Source organism: Scomber scombrus, chromosome 6 (assembly GCF_963691925.1).
Source record: "Scomber scombrus chromosome 6, fScoSco1.1, whole genome shotgun sequence".
In the NCBI taxonomy this organism is placed as follows: domain Eukaryota; kingdom Metazoa; phylum Chordata; class Actinopteri; order Scombriformes; family Scombridae; genus Scomber; species Scomber scombrus.
The window spans coordinates 22,516,869-22,537,033 of NC_084975.1; the positions used below are offsets into that span (position 1 = coordinate 22,516,869).

The window sequence follows — 20,165 nt, forward strand, 5'->3', positions numbered from 1 at the left end:
CCTAAAATGGTGCTTTTGTAAATATGTTTTCTATAGCACATCAATAATTTAAATTAACTAGAGATTAATAGTGCCATCTTGTGGACCCATTAATTATTATCCACTCATTCAATGTTTTATGTCTGCAGCAGGATATCTGATTACAATGAAGTCACATCATTTTAGAAACGGCAATGCAGATAGGCTTTAAACAACACCATACACCTAGATACATATTTAGACTCTCCTTAGTCTTACACCACACAAAACAAAATGCTCCAATGGCAGTAGCGCAACAAACTAAAACGTGTACGCGTCAGTGTGTCACTTGACCGTCAAATCAAAGTTTAACTAACGTGTTGACAGAGATATTTTTTTCCTTTCCCTCTAAGCTTGAGATGTACATTTTTAGGAAGTGATGTGCTGATTATTCATTCTTGGCCAATGGTTACCAGCCACGATTTGCGGGTATTGACTTATGTAGAAGAAGCTGATTGGACGTCATGTGCCGTAGACTGCGCTGTGATTGGTCCGAGGTTGTGCGTGGTGCGCTGCCATTGGTCGGTTGTCACGGGTTTAATAGAGTGGGCTCTTTCGGTGGCAGAGGTGTCTTGTCAGTCTCTCTTGTAAAAAGCAGTGCTGCATGCACTGATCCCCGGCTTTTGTCTCAGGAGCTCCGGACTCACATCGTCAATCAAGCAGTATCTCAAAATGAAACGTGTTTGGGTGATAGGTCTCCTCTTCGCACTTGTAGCCTTTGGTGAGTAGCTGAAAGATTTACTCTCTCATAACACTCTTTTTTTGTTTTAAATCATTGGTTAATGTTTTAGCTAACATTAGCCAGTAAGCTAGCGTTAACTTGATTTTGTGCTTTGCTGCTCATTCATGACTAAGAGACCTGATACTTTGCATTTTTATTTACTTCATTTTGGTATTTTTGTGAGCGATAAACAGCATTGTTGGTATGGCTTTAACACGTTTCTCAGAGGAAGGCTAGTAGTGTTATCGGTTATTCCCAACTAACTTCCCTTTCCAGAAGTTTCTCTTAGAAAATGGCATGTTACAGCTACCTGAAGACAGCTAACATCACCCAGGAGAAATCTTACTGCTGCATGCATAGATCCATGTCCATATCCTGGCTTTGACATAGCTGGTCGAACAGCTAACCTGAAAACATTACTATGAAAGCATTTGGAGATTTTCATTGTGCCATTGCAGAGCCCCATTCTTGATTATATAATCTCTAATGCTTAATATTTCTGCAGATAAACACCCAGTAAGCCATTTGATTTTTTTTTTAATCTAACAACTTTTCCTTCATTTGCAGCTTCTGTAAAGGCAGAGGATGAACTTGACGTGGATGGGACGGTAGAAGAAGATCTGGGTAAAAGCAGGGATGGCTCCAAAACGGATGATGAGGTGATTCAGAGGTAGGTGACGCTTTGAATATCTTTGTCAGTTTCAGTCTGTTGAGTGAACTTAGTTGTCCTGATCTAGAAAGGTCGAGAGTAGTTTAGTTTAGTTAAGAGCACAAGGTCAACATGACCAAGCTTGTGCACACAAACGCATTGCACTGTTGGCAAAGCCTCACTGTGTTTTCATTTACTGCACATCCCTCATTAAGACATGTGTCTTTGGCTTCAATCTGGATACTGATCTCTAGAGAGGAGAACAGCTCTGCATGTTTTTTTGTTTGACAGCTACAATTTGTTGTTGTGCAATTCCCTGATCTCACGTGTGTGTGTGTGTGTGTGTCCTCAGAGAGGAGGAGGCCATCCAGCTGGATGGGTTAAATGCAGCTCAGATTAAGGAAATCAGAGACAAGTCAGAGAAACATGTTTTCCAGGCTGAAGTCAATCGTATGATGAAGCTGATTATCAACTCTCTCTACAAGAACAAGGAGGTGAGCAGGATTAAATATCACATTTTTTATATTTTTCTATTCTCATTATTTTTATGCATTTACTTGCACAGTATGTCTTGCAGAAGTCATCATGGAGGGCTGAGGTAATGAACTGTTTTTGTTCTGTGTCAGATCTTCCTTAGGGAGCTGATTTCCAATGCCTCAGATGCCCTGGACAAGATCCGCTTGATGTCACTCACCCATGAAGATGCAATGGCCGCCAACGAAGAGTTGACCATCAAAATCAAAGTATGCACAAGAGAAATGCACGTTTCAGTCTTAACTGGTAATGTTAATAGTTGTTATCCTGTTTGTAATATATCTGTTTTGTTCCTCTCTACAGTCTGATAAGGAGAAGAACATGCTCCACATCACTGACACTGGTATTGGAATGACCAAAGAGGACCTGGTGAAGAACTTGGGCACCATTGCCAAGTCTGGCACCAGTGAGTTCCTCAACAAGATGACAGATATGCAGACTGAGGATCAGTCTACCTCAGAGTTGATCGGCCAGTTCGGTGTGGGTTTCTACTCTGCTTTCCTCGTCGCCGACAAGGTCATTGTGACAACCAAGCACAACAACGGCACCCAGCACATCTGGGAGTCTGACTCTAACCAGTTCTCTGTCATTGAGGACCCTCGTGGCGACACACTGGGCAGAGGAACCACCATCACGTAAGTTTTACATTTTATTCAGATAAAAGTTACACATAGAAAATAGTATTATGTATACTAAATAATATTGTCAGAGAAATACAATTAAATCTTCTCCCTCCTCTTTTTTTCAGACTGGTCATGAAGGAGGAGGCCTCAGACTATCTGGAGCTGGAGACCATCAAGAACCTCGTCAAGAAGTACTCTCAATTCATCAACTTCCCCATTTACGTTTGGGCCAGCAAGGTGATTACTCAAGACTCTTCCTTCCACACTGGGACTCAGACTTAATCCCAGCATAGTTATGTTGTGAAACTGACACGCATTGTAGTTAACACATGGACATTGCATCATTTCTTCCCATTGACACAACAGACTGAGACCGTTGAGGAGCCCATCGAGGAAGATGCTGAGGCAGCAGAAGAACCAGAGAAAGAGGCTGCCGAGGAAGAGGCTGAGGTGGAGGAAGAGGAGGAGGACAAAGACAAGCCCAAGACAAAGAAGGTAGGATGTCATTGCAGGATTGGTCGACATAGACAAGATAAATATTTTAATGATTATCTCAACAGTATTTTAATTCCTGGAAGCGTTGGAGAAATACATGTTTTTAAGATCTGTAAAGTTTCCTCTTTTATATATGCATGAGTTTTTAACCATTAGAGTATTGAGAAAAAGTTGATATGCAGAGGTGATGAGTAATATTGGTATTACTCAGACCTTTAGTTCTAAACCACTTGGCTTATTTTCTCTTACATAAGGAATATTTTTTGGCCATTTTTGATAATGTGTGATTGTGTTTTATAGGTTGAGAAGACTGTGTGGGACTGGGAACTGATGAATGATATCAAGCCCATCTGGCAGAGACCAGCAAAGGAAGTTGAGGAGGATGAATATACGGCTTTCTACAAGACCTTCTCTAAGGTAGGCACTTCAGCAGTAACATTACATCAAACTGCAGTGCTGAATGTGATTTAAGCGCAATCTGTAAACCCAGCCAGTAAAAGTTTTTGTAACTGTTTTTAACAGGACAGCGACGACCCTCTGGCTCACATCCACTTCACAGCTGAGGGTGAGGTTACCTTCAAGTCAATCCTGTTTGTGCCCAAAGCAGCTCCCCGTGGCCTGTTTGACGAGTATGGCTCCAAGAAGAATGACTTCATCAAGGTATGTTAAGCAGTATTTAGTTACCATTTGAGGTGTATTTTCTTCTAGGGTGGTATTCAGGAAATCCTGCTGCTCAGTTTCTAAATCGATTGTCTCTTTTTGTCACAGCTGTTTGTCAGGAGAGTTTTCATCACAGATGACTTCAACGATATGATGCCCAAGTACCTGAACTTCGTCAAAGGAGTGGTGAGGTTTTTTTTCTAACTCTAGTTGAGATGCAGCCATATGATAAAAATACACTATAGAAACTAGCTGGTTTCTTCTTTAATAGCACCTGCATTGTGATTAATGGACATTTATTTTGTTAGGTTGACTCTGATGACCTTCCCCTCAATGTGTCCAGAGAGACTCTGCAGCAACACAAACTGCTCAAGGTGAGCTTTGCATCTAAAACAGGCACAGCAATGATTTCTGCATTCTGCAGTTTCACATTTGAATGAAATGCAGCAAAATTATCAATGAGGGAAAAGTAAAAGCTTATCAAAAGGGAAAATGACAAGTCACTATTTTTTATGTCCTTCAGGTTATCCGTAAGAAGCTGGTGCGTAAGACTTTGGACATGATCAAAAAGATTGCAGAGGAACAGTACAACGAGAAGTTCTGGAAGGAGTTTGGAACCAACATCAAGCTGGGCGTCATTGAGGACCACTCTAACAGGACCCGCCTGGCTAAGCTGCTCCGCTTCCAGACCTCCAACAGCGACAAAGATGTTGCCAGCCTGGAGCAGTATGTGGAGCGCATGAAGGAGAAGCAGGACAAGATCTACTTCATGGCTGGTACCAGCAGGAAGGAGGTGAGAGGGAAAAAAAAAAATCTGTATAAAGCTTTAATTAAATGGCATTTACTTATTTATACAAAACAAAGATTTCTTATTTAACACCCAGAGAGAATCATGGCATTGATCATCTGCCTTAATTTCCCTCTGCAGGCCGAAGTTTCTCCCTTTGTTGAAACGCTGCTGAAGAAGGGTTATGAGGTGATCTACCTGACAGAGCCTGTGGATGAGTACTGCATCCAGGCACTACCCGAGTTTGATGGAAAGCGCTTCCAGAACGTGGCAAAGGAGGGTGTCAAATTTGACGAGAGTGAGAAGGCCAAGGAGAAGAGGGAGGCAATGGAGAAGGACTACGAACCACTCACCACGTGGCTGAAGGACAAGGCCCTGAAGGACAAGGTAGACCACGGATAATTTTGTAATAATCAGTGCCTCTGTGGCTGTTATTTCTGCCATGTGTTGAAGTTTTGTTGCAGCTGTCATGTCTATTCCATCATTCACATTATTTCATACTTTGATGTTTTCCCACAGATTGAGAAGGCCGTCCTCTCTCAGAGGCTAACCAACTCACCCTGTGCTTTGGTTGCCAGTCAGTACGGTTGGTCAGGAAACATGGAGAGGATCATGAAGGCACAAGCTTACCAGACAGGAAAAGACATTTCCACAAAGTGAGCAGTGGTGATACTATGTTTTCTAAGAATGTTGTCCCTCATTATTACAGAGAAAAATGCTAACGTTGAACATGATGTAACATGTCTGACTTTTAATCATTGCATTTTTCCTCTCTTTCAGTTATTATGCCAGCCAGAAGAAAACATTAGAAATCAACCCCAAACATCCTCTCATTAAGCAAATGCTTAAGAAAATCAATGTAAGTTTTAACATTATTATTGTCAAACTGTTTGTCTACATATGTGTGCTATTTAAATTGTGCTACATTATGTACTTAAAATGCATTATTGCTTTTTATAAGAAGACGGTAGATTTTTTTTTTTTTTTATTGTTTTCATTTATATCACACAGCAGTTAATAGTTTAACAGCTGACTGCAAAGAAACACCAAGTAGCTGTATTCATTATCATTTATAATGTAAACTGTAGGACAGTCAGATGCATTAATTAAGCAGAGAACTGAAGTCTCTGTTCATCATGTCTTTCAGGATGACGCTGAGAACCAGTACGCGTCAGATATGGCTGTGATTCTGTTTGAGACGGCCACGCTGCGCTCAGGCTACCAGCTGGCCGACACAAAGGAGTATGGAGACAGGATAGAGCGCATGCTCCGACTCAGCATGGACGTACCTCTGGACGAACAGGCAAGTGTTTGTCAGCTGTCATGTATTCCTGTGGGAACATTTGAATGGCAAATGTTTTCAGTTTCATTGTGCATGTGTCGAGTCATATCTGCTCTGCCACAGCCGGTCGACTCTTAATCTTATTTTTGTGAATAGATTAAACTGTTCATTTTGCATTTTAAATACAGTGGTTCCACTCCCCTAATATTTACAGTATTTTATGACTTCAAGTGTTTTTTAAACATCTTTAGATTGCCCAGTTTGGTGACTCTGCTAGCACTGTGATGTGTGGGTGTGTTATGTTAAGAATTATGTGACTGTCCTGCAGATTGAAGAAGAGCCAGAGGAAGAACCAGAGGAGCCTGCTGAGGAAGACTCTGAAGATAAAGAGGAAATTGTAGATGAGGAAGATGAGGAAGATGATGAAGAATCGGTAAGAACAGATGCTGCGCTATCTTCAGAACGTAATCTGAAAATATTCAAATGGTCAGTATGTACTCTTCTGGCTTTTTTAATTCATACCTTGAATTTTGTTTCCTTGCAGATAACATCAAACAGAATTGAACTGTGAAACACTGAAAAGAAGAACATTTAACAATGAAGCTGGAAACCAGATTTGAGTCTTGTTCCAGCACCACCGTGGTTGATGTTATCCTGGGTGGGGTCCCTGGGTTGGGGTTTTTTAAGGCGAGCATTTTGTTTTTTTTGTTTTTTTTTATTACATTCCTCATGACTGTAAATTTGTTAATATTTAACTGACCTGTTTATGGAAAGATGCGATCCTGTCTCTTGATCAAATAAATGTTTCCTGGAAAAAAGGGACAATTAATTTTTTGTGTGGTGTTTAAAGGCGGGGGATCAACTACGTATTGTGGGTTTCATAAAGTCACAGCAGATTGTGGGTGTGTGAATAACAATGACAAAAGGATTTTAGTTAAGTCAGAACTGCTCAAAGGCAAGGCATGTCAGGTTGACTGCCAGTCAGACACTCACCATCTACAGAGTGCTGTTTCTGACAGTGCTTTCAGTTTTAAAAGCAACCTGATGTAACCAGTCTCTAGAGGCTGAATCATCTATGCTCAGATTGCAGATCCACTGGTCAAAAAAATACAGCAAAATGATTTAAAATGCTGAAGGGAAATGGCTAAATGCTGTCAAACAGAAAGGAAGCAGTTTGTGCCTTTTCTGTTAGTCTTTCCCACAAGTTCTGGCAACATTTTTACTTCAACTACTCTCTAACTACCACTGAAAAATGGTTTGAGAAATAAAATTTCTTGCTCAATGTCATGTTTTTCACATAAAAAAACAAAAAAAACAAAATTCCTACAGGTTTTTCCAGAGTTTAATGGAAACATTAAAATGGAAATATTCTTGAAAGCTTCTTCAAACTACAAAACACAAATGCTCAATAGTTAAAATCATCTAGCAATGTTGCAGCCATGGTGAGAGACCCCTTCGCCACTTTAGTCGACTACTCCCCACATCCTCTAACAGCACATTCAGCCTCAATGTCTCACATGTGGTTCATTATTTCCCCATGATGCCTTGTTACTACTGGTTTACCGGCCTGCCTTCTGGATCACTGCTGCATTATTGCTCTCTGTGCTTGCTGCTAACATGGGCCAGAGGAATAAAAGAGCTGTAGGTGTGTAAACTATTTCTTAATATTATTGTGAGGATTACTAATCGATAACAATGATAAATGAATTCATACTGCTACGATTTCAGGAATCAGAGATAAAACGTTTAAAAACAAAAGTTTTGGCAGTATCGATCACCATCCCATTTTTTGTTTTGCTGTGAATGTTTTCGTTCTGACTTTTCTGTTTCACAGCATTGAAGATCCAGGTTAGAGTACATCACATCTTTGAAGACTGTGAAATCCCCCACATTTGTAGGCAACTGAACAATGCTGAGTAAGCGCCTGTGGTTTCTTTACAGCACCTTTAAAGAAAGTCATCCTACTGGTCTGTTTTTACTGAACTTGAAGAGTCACTCGACTATTAGGAGAATCTAACCAGCCCCTAACTTTGAGAACAAGCACTTATTACAGACCAGAGGTGAAGAAAAGGGTGTGGCCTCAGATATTCTAAAAATCAGCCTTTATAGTATAAACACATCAGTTTATCAGTTGTTTTGGTGCTGCATCAACAGAAAGGTATTATGTATATCTAAAAAATATTTCCCAATCAATAACTGCATTAAAATTAGGCAAATGAGTGAAGTTTCTCTTAACTCACAGTCTTAAGCTGCCATCAGGTAAATGTCAAGACTTCAATGGAAACTGCAGGGTTGACTCTTCTTATCAGCAATGTCTGTGTGTATTTTAGTAACAACACTTAAATCTGATATGAGCAAATTGAATGGGCTTATCTCAACATCTAACAGTAACTGCTGTGGAAACTTAAAAAGGCCTAAACAAACCTCAGCGGAGCCTGGGTTTATAGTTGCTTAAAAAGTTTCTGTGAACCTGGAGGCATCTTAAAATATATAAATCTCTGTGTTAAAAAAACAAAACAAACCATCTGTTGTAACTACAGTTATACTTTCCATATTTATTATCCTCTATGATAGCATAACACTAAAAAGAAAAAGAGAACTACAAAACTACACATCTAAAAAAGAGCTAAATGTGTGTGAATATTTGCAGTTTCCAGTACATTTTTTTTAATGTAATATGACATATACTATGTGTCAAAAATGTCCATGCCCTCTATTTTGTGAAGACTGGTGATATTGTCCCTTTTTCTCCTGCATTGATCTAATGAATATCTTTTTTCACACCATGACCCAATCTCACTTTCCTTATGTGCTCAAATGCCTCTCTTTGTACAACATGTTATGTCCCTTCCATCACACTGTCATTAGGCTGCTGCAAATTAATCATGAAGATATTTTTTAAAGGAGGATCTGACTAAACACCAGAATGATTCATCAGACTTTAAATATGCAAAGAGATAATATACTGTATTTTTTTTAAACAATGCATTACTATGTCAAACCATGCCCAGCAGGGGGCACAGTCACCCACCTCTTGAATGACACTTTTTTCCCCAAAAAAGGAGACTCTCTCAAACTGTATTAGTACAATATTTTTTGCACTCATTGGTAGATATTTCAATTTATGTATGAGCTCACAAAACACCTACATCTTCTCAAAGGCTAATACAAGGCTGACAAAGTGATGATATTTAGCTATTTAGCTTTTCATCTGTATTTTACACATAAACACACACACACACACACACACACACACACACACACACACACACACACACACACACACACACACACACACACACACACACACACACACACACACACACACACACACACACACACACACACAGACACAGACACAGACACACACAGACACAGACACAGACACAGACACACAGACACACACACACACACACACACGCACATATGGAAGAATCTGTATTATCAGTTTAGTCATGAGAAAACTCTTAGCATAATTAAGAACTTTTAAACATAGAGATTGCATAATACATACATTACACCTGCTCTTATGACAGAGCTAAGAAATGATCTTGCCTTAATCAGACCTCACGTACAACACTTTCCGGTCCTAACATTAAAAAGCTGTAAGGAAAGATAATAGCAGATATGAGTGTTTAAGGCTTTAATGAGCATTATGCTCATTATGCATGCCGGCTCCAATTCATTCTTCTGCTTCTTCTTTATCATATAATTTATGTCATTATAAAATTGCTGGTTACATTGCTGCCATAATGAGAGAAATTCATTTCACAGTAAAGCTAATTATGTAAAGGTCAGTCTGACTGCTACAGTAGGATTTTACCATAAACAATCTAAAAAAAACCCACTTTAAATCATTAAAGAGCCCCTGACGACTAGACCTACGTGAGGTGGAAGCATTCACCTCTTCACTGTCTTTGCCATCATAAACCACAGTTACAAAACCTACATATTTTGGTTTTATAACAGATATTAACTGTTGATATAGGAGTAACTATAACTGTATAGCTATAAATCTAGTGAAGTAAAAGTACTATATTTCCCTATGAAATGTAGTGGGGAGCCAGTATAAAGTGGCATAAAATGGACTTGTAGTAAGTAACATACAAGTACCTCAAAAAGTACAGTTCTTTAGTAACGTATATGTTCATGTGTTTTATATGATATTGACCCTGAATAGAATCTTAATCTTAGTCTTGTCTATTTTGCAAATTTTGAATACACTATTACACTTCAATAGTTTTGGTGGCAATATGGTAGAGCCATTAACGCAGAGTACAATCTCACACTATTTGTTTTTAAGTGCAGATGGCAGCATGAAGTTTTTAATGTTTAGCCCTGTTTGAGCCTGTTTTAGAGAGATGTTGAGTCGACTTTATGTTCATTATAAGGCTGAAGTGTGGTGCTGTTGATCTGTATTGTGTTATACTGAGAGGAGTTTCTGGTGTTTGTTTACCCTGTTGCTGTCAGTGAGGTTGGGCAAAATATTAATAAAAAAAGAACCTGAACAATATAACCTTTGTGAAGGTAGGATTTATTGCAGGGCTGTTGTATAATATAACAATAGTTTTAGCTAGATGGAGCTAATAAACGGTCTTATCTGTCATCCGCATCTCTCAGCTAATCTTCAAATACAGAAGATTAACAGCCTCCTGTTTGTTCTGCTTAAATAATGAGTCTTATTCCAAATGTCAGCAGAGCTTTCTTGCTTGTATGTAAACCACCTTGCAATTCTTTTCTTAATTAAAGTTTTTTCACTTCTACTCACAATTCAAAAACACTTTACATTTGGAATTGTAGTAATTCAACAGCTGTGAGCTCTGTTGGTCTGCTGGGGAGCATTAAGCAGAAACAATCTTCAGGATCTACGGTTCAGAGAGCAGGGTGGATGCACACAGTTTGTTGTCTACCAACAACTGCCTCTGATGTCTTCTTACAGCAGGACAGGGTTGCAGTGCACACATCCAAATAAAATCCTTCACCCGGCTCACAGTTGAAAGCTGAAAGTCTCCAATGATGAGTTGAAGAGCTCAGCTGAGCAGCAACAGTGCAGCATTACAGGCCACTCTATAGACTTGCTCCCATATGTTTGCGTGAGTATGAAAATGTTGTGGCTTCTTAATAAAGGGTGACAGATATAGGCCACAGCAGGGGGAGGGGTCTCATAGTGGAGCCAGAGAGGACTGATAACTGTGGCATATAGTAGCTGTGCTCTTTTGGTAGAGATTTATATTTCCTTCTGCTGATAATCTGGATCATTGTTTATTCATTGCACTTTGCCCTCTGCTCCCCAAATACCAACACAACATGATAATCCAAGTTGCACACACAGACACGTGGCAGTCTCATTTTCCCCCCCATATAATAGCATTTACTCCACCAAGTCTACCAATCAAAACACTATAACCTAAGATCCTCTGACCACAGCCACCTGACTGTCCCTAAATCATGGTCTAAATACCATACTGACATGTCTGTCTGTTGCTCCAAATCTATGAAACCTCCTTCTTCCTGTAGCAGGCGTCTTCTACTCATCAACGCTTTCAAGATTTACACTTCTGCTTATTGGCTTTTAAAACCATCCTGCTGTATTTATTCTAAAGCTGTATATCGTTTGCTTCTCTCTGTAGGAGTTTAATGTCTTGCGCTCGTTGTCATAAGCAAAAGGTTTTTTTATTTTATCTTCCTTGTCCTCCAATTGTTCCCTCTATTCCTGCCTGTGTTGTGAAGCAGTTTGGATGCTATTTCCATTAAATAACACTTGAGTTCAGTTGAGCTGAGTAACCTGAGAACTAAAAATTTAAGAGCAGAGACCGAGGCAGTTTCTGGTTTTACAGGTTTATGGGCACATTTGGATTAGTTTTCTTCTATTGTGAGAAAATGGAAAGGAAAGGAAAGTATAGCCGATGTTCACTAATCAGTATTTTTAAAACCCAGATGACTGCATCACTTGTCGTAGCTTCTCAATGTGAAGGCTCACTGTAGATCTCTAGACCACCAATATTTCTGTCACAGTAGTTGTTATAAATACTTTGTCTATAGTTCACAGAATGAGAAACTATCTGCCTGTCAGTCACAAAGCTCTGAAAGGTCCCGTGGCATTAAAATAAGCATCAGATTTATTAATTTATCTCCCTCTGGTACAAAGAATTGAGTCCAAATTCTGCTGCTATTAAAGGAATAATGAGCCTTTGTCTTAAGGCTATTAATTAGTTCATTCTACATTACTATTTCAAGTTTTAGCAGTTTGATCCCAATGTAAATCAGTAATTATCAAACCACTCCCCATTTATTAATCCATGACATCATGTTTTCTATAATCTTTTGTTTGCTATTATTGCTTGATCTTTTTTATTAGGCTATTACTACTAGATTTTATATTAGGGTTTTTTAAATTTTATTTTATTTCAAATGGCCATTAAAAAATCATTGGCTTATAAGATATTTACCGTCTGTGTGATTTCAGAAAAGTCATTAAAAAAAAACATGTCCATAAAAAACTAAACATGGACTAAAGACATAATGTGGACCTCCGATCTGCTATCTCATCTCTCTATCGATATCTGACAGAGACAATCTTCCTGTTTCTCTCTCCCATCATTTGTATTTTGCGACTGACTGCAGTTCCTGCGCTGCTGCTGCTGCTGCTGCTCATACGCAATCCCTGGATAGGTGGTTGCCATGGATTCCTGGGTCACATGCGTGGGTTTCCTGTAGCCAGAAGCAGCAGAAGATGCTTGGATCAAAAATCCAGAGCCATTTTCACTCAAGAAAAGGAGCGGATCCGCTGTGGATGGATTGCTGACTGGGTGACCTGACTACACCCGTCTGCTAATTTGGCTTTAAAAAACAACAACAACAACAACAAATCTCAGCTGTGTGCTTTTGATTACTTCAAATTCGCAGCAAACCGGTTTTGTCCACATCCATAGACTGATAATAGGAATGAGTATAGAAATTCCTGAAGGACTGACGGAGCTGTTACAGAGCTTTACCGTGGAAGTGTTGAGGAATCAGCCCAGGGATCTGCTCGAGTTTGCATTACAGTACTTCACCCAGCTGAAGGACAGTGAGACCAAAGAGGCCTCATTTGGCAATGACCAAAATTCGGCCCCAAGACCTGGAAAAGCGGTCAATTTCATTGACGAAGCCATGCAGATCGATTCTGAAAACGGAGAGGAGGAGGATGACGATGACGAGGAATTCGTAGGTAGGTTAACAGATGTCAGGCAGATATGTGAATGTGGATAACCTTTGTTTATTTTGAATGATGAGCATGTAGCCAGTCTGTTCTGGCCGAGGGGGAAATAAGAAACACACTGAGTGCAGTGATGCTCCAGCGCCAGCCACCTTGCATCCACCATGGCTCTGTCATTTGCCATATATGGTCATGGAGGTTGAATGATAGTTTAATGAACGTGCCCTGCTCTTCATCTGTGCAGACACGTTTTTGTGATGAGGACATCTGTAAGCTGCAGAAAAAAGGGGATTGTGTGAGTGTGTGTTTTTAGAGGGACCCTGCACCTCTAGGTCATTTGAATATTTTCAGTTTTAGGTGCAGGCCTGATGGGCCTACCCTGATTATGTGTCAAATATATGACAAATCAGATCATGTAGAAAACTGAATGATGATGCAAAGCGATACAAAATAGCAAATACTGCCCTAGATTAATTTTTGCTGCAGAAACCGGGGCTCATATTTAACACAATGGCCGGTTCAGGATTGCCATAAGGTGCAGCAAGTAGCATAGCAACCCAGAGCTCTGACACAGCATCCCAATGAGTGGTGGGGTCTGCAAGGCTGGCTGCAATGGTTACATAAGGACAAATACACTATATTCAATCATTAAACTAACTGTTGTGGTGTTTTGGGGTCATGGCTAATAAATGACACCACTGGTATCGTGTTTCACTGATATTCCAATGAGCTCGCTGGGACAACGCTGGCTGCCAGGCTATTAATGGATGAGACCTCCTATCTAATGTATATTTCATACCAAGCCATTGTGTCTGAGCTTGGCACTTTTTTTTTTACTCTGTTTTACATTTGAATTTTTTTCTCATTTAAATTTGATTCAAAGAGGCAAATGCACTTCAAAGCAGCTGTCCTTATTCAGCTTTTAACCAAATGAATATGGATCCCTAATGAGCACAGGGCTTGGTATTCTCTAATACACATGTAGTGCTGTGGATGTTGCACAACAGTGCATTCATCCAACCCTTTCCATTGATAATTCAGTTACTGTAAGATTACTTTATCATGAAATCTAACACGTTAATGTATATTTTATGCTTTTGCAGCCCCGGTTATAAACAGATTCATCAGAAGAGCATCAGGTGAGTTGTCATTTGCTGCCTGTTTTATCTTGCTGTTAAAAGCCTGCTCTGTCAAGAGGAGCACTCTGGACAGTGTCGGTGCTGGAAATATATAAAAGTTCTTTGACACATAAGTCTGCATCAGATTTGCTCCAGTACAAACGATATGGAAGGATTTTTCCATCTGTCTTTTCTCACTGTCTTCAGCATATTGTAAAGTGTTGATTTATTAGAGTTTCGTCTCGAGTCTGGTTAACAATGTCAATGGATGACGTGGGTGGGGAGTTCAGGACAGGTGCTGCTACTAATAATATTCCTTGCTTATGATAATAGTGGGGTTGTAGCTTCACAAGAGTAACTTTGCTGTTTGACAGTCTGAATGGCCACAAGTATGAGTAAGTGATTGTACTCTATCTCACTTCCTGAAGCATATTTCTTACCATTTATTGCTTAAAACAGGAACTAAACATCCTCAACATACATTAAGATGCTACATTAGAAGCAGACTAAAAATAAAACAAATGTATTGTGAAAATAAAATTGGATTAAATATCGATTCAGGGTTTTAAGAATGATTTTTTTTTTTCAGAATCAAATTAAAATGTCCTGCATTTGTGAACTGAAACATTGAGCATTTTTCAACTTGTGTCCTGTAGGATGCTAGCTTCATTCAAGTAAAAGATTTGAAAACTGTATCTTACTGTTAAAATACAGGAAGGAAATATGAAATGCTGCCACCATCACTGCATTCACCCCAAAGTGTCACTTTAGATGAGAAAAGTAGTGTTAACTGAAAGATTTATTGCATGAAGTGGTGCTGAATCATCCCAGTGGTCTGGCTTTTGTTGTTAAATTGGAGTGAGGACTGTGTGCACTTTAGTGTTTGGGCTAAAATGTTGTTATGAAGTTTTAGTTGAATTTGCAGTGTTTAGTTCATTAATTTGTTGGTCTCTGTCATGCAGTGTGTGCTGAAGCGTTCAATCCTGATGAAGATGATGAGGATAAAGAGCCATGGGTAAACTGTCTTATTTTGTTTGTCTGCTTTGATTTTACCTGAACAGTATATATTGTAGCTTTGAGTCTAAATAAAACAGTCTTCAGTATGTAGTCTAATGTGTAGGCTGCTAGGAGGCCAATTAAACAGGGTTGATTTAATTCACAGGTCACCCACCCAAAAACAGATGAACAGAGACAGAGACTACAGGAAGCATGTAGGGACATTCTTCTCTTCAAGAATTTGGATGCGGTGAGTAGATTACTCCATAAGCCTTCAGTGCTCCTCTGGCTTGTGCTCTGCCATCTCTTAGATTACACAAGGGACATGCAGAACCTGAAGGTTTTTTGCCACAACTCAGTGCACCATGCATGCATTTTTAAAGATAGTCATATTAAAGCTGAAATAGCACGCTAGGTAGATTCTGGGTGATTGTTTCCACACATAAAATTGAAATACTTGGCTGTCGTTTTTGTTCAACATTGCTACATCATCCCAGGAGGAGATGTCTCAGGTGCTGGATGCCATGTTTGAGAAGTTCTGCACAGAAGGGGAGCACATCATTGATCAAGATGATGATGGGGACAACTTCTATGTTATTGAAAGGTGATCTTTCAAGTCATACTTAGTCTGTAGTTACTTCTGAATCAGATTACGATTGTCAAATCTGTTAGGAAAATTATCAGTAAAATCAATGTTATCTGCTGTTAAAGATTTCAAGAAAAACCAATATGACTGCTGTGTCTTCATATTTTCTCTGCTTGTCTGTTTCCTTCTTTTTTTCAGTGGGACGTATAACATTTTTGTAATGGTTGATGGTGCGGAGAAGCTGGTAGGCAGCTATGACAACCGAGGCAGCTTCGGAGAATTGGCGTTGATGTACAACACCCCCAGAGCAGCCACAATAATCGCCACCTCACCTGGAGCCCTTTGGTGCCTGGTGAGTAAACCATGTAATCCTAGTGTAAAAGCACAGTCCGCTCTGTAGTTATAACGCTGTCAGTCCTCATTATTTACGGTAAATATCCATGTGTGGCACTGATTGTCCTGGTACTACAGGTGAGATCATGCCTTCTCATTGAGATAACATACGAAATCCAGTAAGTGCAACTAAGAATGGGAAAGCCTTAATCTTGCCCCTGGCATTAATTTGCATGTTCATTAATGCAAATACTAAAATTAATGAATGTGCAAACTGGATATGAAACATGATACTCATGAATGATAATACAGGCCCATTCAAAGAGCTCAACTATCAGATCAGTTCAGACAATCAAGGCTAAACTTGTCTGCACCTCAGATGAACTCAAGTAGCTAAATACTTGAGATGTTATAAATTATCAAAATCTGAAAACCAGGGCAGCCAAATCCATCATGAAGTACAAATAAGTAGTATTCTCTGAATCGCTTCATTTGAATGGTATTTTAGTTAAACAACATCCAACTATTTTCTATATTGCAGCCAGAACAGCTGTTTTGAATATTCCGTTGCTACTCAACTCCTGTTTCTGTGATGCAGTTTGTATATTAATGACTCAGTGGGAGTTGTGTCCTTAAACTGTGGGTAACAGCTTCGTTATGTCATCTGTATGCAGACCAAGCAGGTTGCAGCTGTATCCCCTGTTGACCTGGGTACTTGTAGTGTGTGTTTGAGTCTGTGAACAAGCAGCCAAGTGGAACAGTGTGCGGCATTTTGTGTCAGCCAAGTCCACCCATCAAGCCCCTGAGGTTGAGCAGGGACATTGCTGCTAAGGGGCTTCTGAGCAAACTGGAGACAGTAGTAGCAACTCATATCAGAGTCTGACTCAGGACTGACTTTACTGACCAGCTGCCGACATTGCTTACAGTACAGTGTAACCGCCTAACCACCATTGTCATGTAACATGTTGCTGGCCATCATTTCTTCACCCGTGGGCTGTCAGGCTGATACATCTTCAGTTTCAAGTGCAATATTCAGTGTATCAAGTGTAATACTTTATTAATTTAAGTTTTTTTTTTTTTTTACACTATTTTATTAAACTATTTATTCCCCCATTGTTATATTGTTTATGTTGTCTGTCTTATTAGTTCATCTTTATTGTTTGTTTTTATTGACTACCCAGCACTTGTTTCAGATGTAGCACTGCTTATCTCATTGTATATTCTTGTTCAATGACAATAAAGGCTTTCTATTTCTATTTATTCTATCTTTCTAAACTGTATGTCATCCTGCTGAAATTACAAATGAAATGTAAGGGTTTACAATCAAAAGCAGCAGAATGACTTGAGCGCATGGGTGCTGCAGTTTATCCTGGGTGCTGTTATGGTTTGCAAGGGATCTGAATACTTAAAATGTGGTTTGCAGCGACCCCTACTGTGAAATGTTGTTCCATATATGAGATATTGTTTTGTGAACCAGCGCCAGAAATATGTAGAACTGTAAGGAAAAAGCCAATGAGTACTCAGCTGTCCTCAATTCCAGAGAGTTCAGGGACAAGTGCATAATTAAAAATATATGTTACATGCTCCTAGACTTACTGTGCACCATGGATTATTTCTCAAGTGGTTTGTTAACATGAACCTGAATGTTTTTCCTCTGAATCTCTCTTTCAGGATCGTCTAACGTTCAGGAGGATCATAGTGAAAAACAATGCCAAGAAGAGAAGGCTGTATGAGGCATTCATTGAAACGCTACCGCTGCTTACGTCATTAGAGGTTAAGATTAGTTTTGTCCTCTAGCATTAAGTAGCTGCAGTGTGCATTTACAGTAAAGCCATGGTCAACTAAGTTTCCTTTCATCCACAGCTCTCAGAGAGGATGAAAGTAGTAGATGTGATATCCACCAGGGTGTACACTGATTCACAGCAGATTATTGCTCAGGTGAGTAATCTCTTGGTATTATCTGTACTTGGATTGGACTGTTCAGCATTTATAAACACACTGTCTTTTTTGGTGCTCATTTACAATTCCATTAATGCTTTGTATTACAGGGGGATCTGGCTGATTGCTTCTACATCGTTGAGTCTGGCCAAGTTAGAATCAACATGAAAAGAAGCAGGGTATGTTTGACAGCAGTCTACTTCTTATTATAGTCATACAGTTTATACATTAGTATTTTTTGTTTGGTATCTTATGGTATGCGTGTTTCATTCTTTTCAGACGAAAAAAGACCAGGAGGAAGAGGAGATGGAAATCGCAACATGCTCCAGGGGCCAGTATTTTGGAGAATTGGCACTTGTCACAAACAAGCCTAGAGCTGCATCAGCCTATGCTGTGGGAAGCGTCAAATGCTTGGGTACATTTTGTACAATTTTATGACAATACATACATTGTTTCTAGCCATTAATTTCCCCAATATGCCACCAATTACTTTATGTTAGTTTAGATGTATCTTTTTTAATATTGAACATAAATATGATTTAAGGCAGATCTTCTTTTGTTGCATTACTCTCCTTAAACTGCACCTGTCTGACTCTTCTCTTCTTTTATTTGCCAGTCATGGATGTTCAAGCCTTTGAGAGATTGCTGGGCCCATGCATGGACATCATGAAGAGAAACATTGCTAACTATGAGGAGCAACTAGTCGCCCTGTTTGAAAGTAGCACTGAGATTGAGCAACAAAGTGCATGAGACGGCTCCAATGGACCATGAATTGGTTGATGGAAAAAAGGCTTATACGGATGTTTTTCCCCCATAACCACTTAAACAGCTTTTCTTACAAGAAATGTGAATATACACTACAACCTTTGTGTGTCAGATAGATAAAACAGACTACGTCAGTTTCCCATGTGAGACATTTTAACAGTTTGCCACAGAGTGTTATGAGAAAAATAATGTAAGCTTAAAGCTTGTTTAAATTAGATTTCTCACGACTCTTTAAAAACGTCAGTGTACATTTTACCTGCCGGTGTCAGATTTGTTTATATATATTGAACACTTTTGTTAAGGCTCACCTTTTTTTCACAGTGTTATAGTTACACCTACAGCATTAATATCCTTTGTAAATTTCTAAACATTGTTTGTTAAAATCAGATGCCAAAGCTAATTTCTTACTGGATAATTGTGAGCGGTTATGTCACACTCTCTTGTCATTTTTGGCAAGAGCACTAACACTTGCAACATGAGGCGCACCTGTACAAGAGTGCCCCAACATGAGAAAGGGTAAACAACATTTGTACAGGAATTGATTTGATTCTGTGTTTGAATAACATCTTTCACACTTTTGATCAATACAGAATGTAGATTTGGCAGTACTTAAACATTTTTACAGAATACATTTCTGTTCATCATAAGATTTAATCCCTTGAATACATGTTCATAAACTGTATATCATTGTTGGTAAGTGTTTGTGGCTGTTAGCCTAATACTATGCTTTTGCAACAAAAAAAACTTCAGAGAGATAGCTGATAGTTTTGTATGAATATACAAACACATTGCTGTACAATTTGAAACTGAGTATTTACTGCTATTATATAGGCCCACCTTTAATTGAATAAGTTGCCCCACTAGACTGTAGTCATTATAAGCAATGTGTCGAGACAATTCACTTTCTTGTGTTTTAATGTAAAGTCACAATGTTTTCGTGTCAGTGAAACATACATTATGATTATGACATCCATTATTGCTGTCTACCTCTGCCAACAACTAATGCTGTTTGGAAACATATACTCTAATGTTCCCTCTCAACAGGAAACTACAGTGGGTCCCCTCCCCCCTCTCTCTTTTTAAAATGAATAATTGAAGTCTTCTGTATTTTGTCTGTGGTTTACTGCAGCTTAAATTGTTTAAAGCTGGTTTAACATTTAAACATTATACTTTTATTTTCTCCCTTGTGCAGGTAGTTCTGGTAATTTTTTGAAGGCAAACCCATTATACTGGCTGGAAGTACTGTATGTTTCACTTTTCATGTCAATAAAGAACATTTTTATATTAGTGTGTGACCTTATTATTTGTCACAATGAAGGGATAGCACATTTTCAAACCTATTCAATCAGCAATTATTCACCATTCATTCATTCCTGTATTCATGGTCATTCATGCATTCATTCATTCATTCATTGGTTCATGCAGTCAATAGTTGAAGCAATGATGGTTTTACAAGAGACAT

General features: G+C 39.1%; 1 protein-coding gene across 4 annotated transcripts; it reads left to right on the top strand.

Moving 5' to 3' along the window:
• Positions 1-587: 587 nt before the first annotated feature.
• LOC133982420 (endoplasmin-like) lies at positions 588-18,688 on the top strand. 4 transcript variants are annotated; one of them, XM_062421468.1, is made up of 26 exons: positions 588-739; positions 1,307-1,409; positions 1,741-1,882; positions 2,015-2,131; positions 2,226-2,557; positions 2,671-2,782; positions 2,912-3,040; positions 3,341-3,457; positions 3,563-3,700; positions 3,809-3,886; positions 4,009-4,074; positions 4,224-4,493; positions 4,629-4,874; positions 5,007-5,143; positions 5,268-5,346; positions 5,635-5,796; positions 6,131-6,202; positions 12,676-12,979; positions 15,048-15,100; positions 15,248-15,331; positions 15,579-15,685; positions 15,866-16,019; positions 17,672-17,773; positions 17,864-17,938; positions 18,218-18,353; positions 18,555-18,688. In XM_062421468.1, the coding sequence occupies exons 1-26, from the start codon at positions 691-693 to the stop codon at positions 18,686-18,688; spliced, it is 3,498 nt and encodes a 1,165-aa protein (XP_062277452.1). In that variant the 5' UTR covers positions 588-690. The 4 variants fall into 4 exon arrangements, with proteins under 4 accessions (XP_062277452.1, XP_062277453.1, XP_062277454.1 ...); XM_062421469.1 differs by lacking the exons at positions 12,676-12,979; positions 15,048-15,100; positions 15,248-15,331; ... (4 more) ...; positions 18,218-18,353; positions 18,555-18,688 and adding an exon at positions 6,314-6,598 and having other exon boundaries at positions 5,635-5,790; positions 6,098-6,202; XM_062421470.1 differs by lacking the exons at positions 588-739; positions 1,307-1,409; positions 1,741-1,882; ... (12 more) ...; positions 5,635-5,796; positions 6,131-6,202 and adding exons at positions 14,071-14,106; positions 18,049-18,117 and having other exon boundaries at positions 12,715-12,979.
• Positions 18,689-20,165: the final 1,477 nt, after the last annotated feature.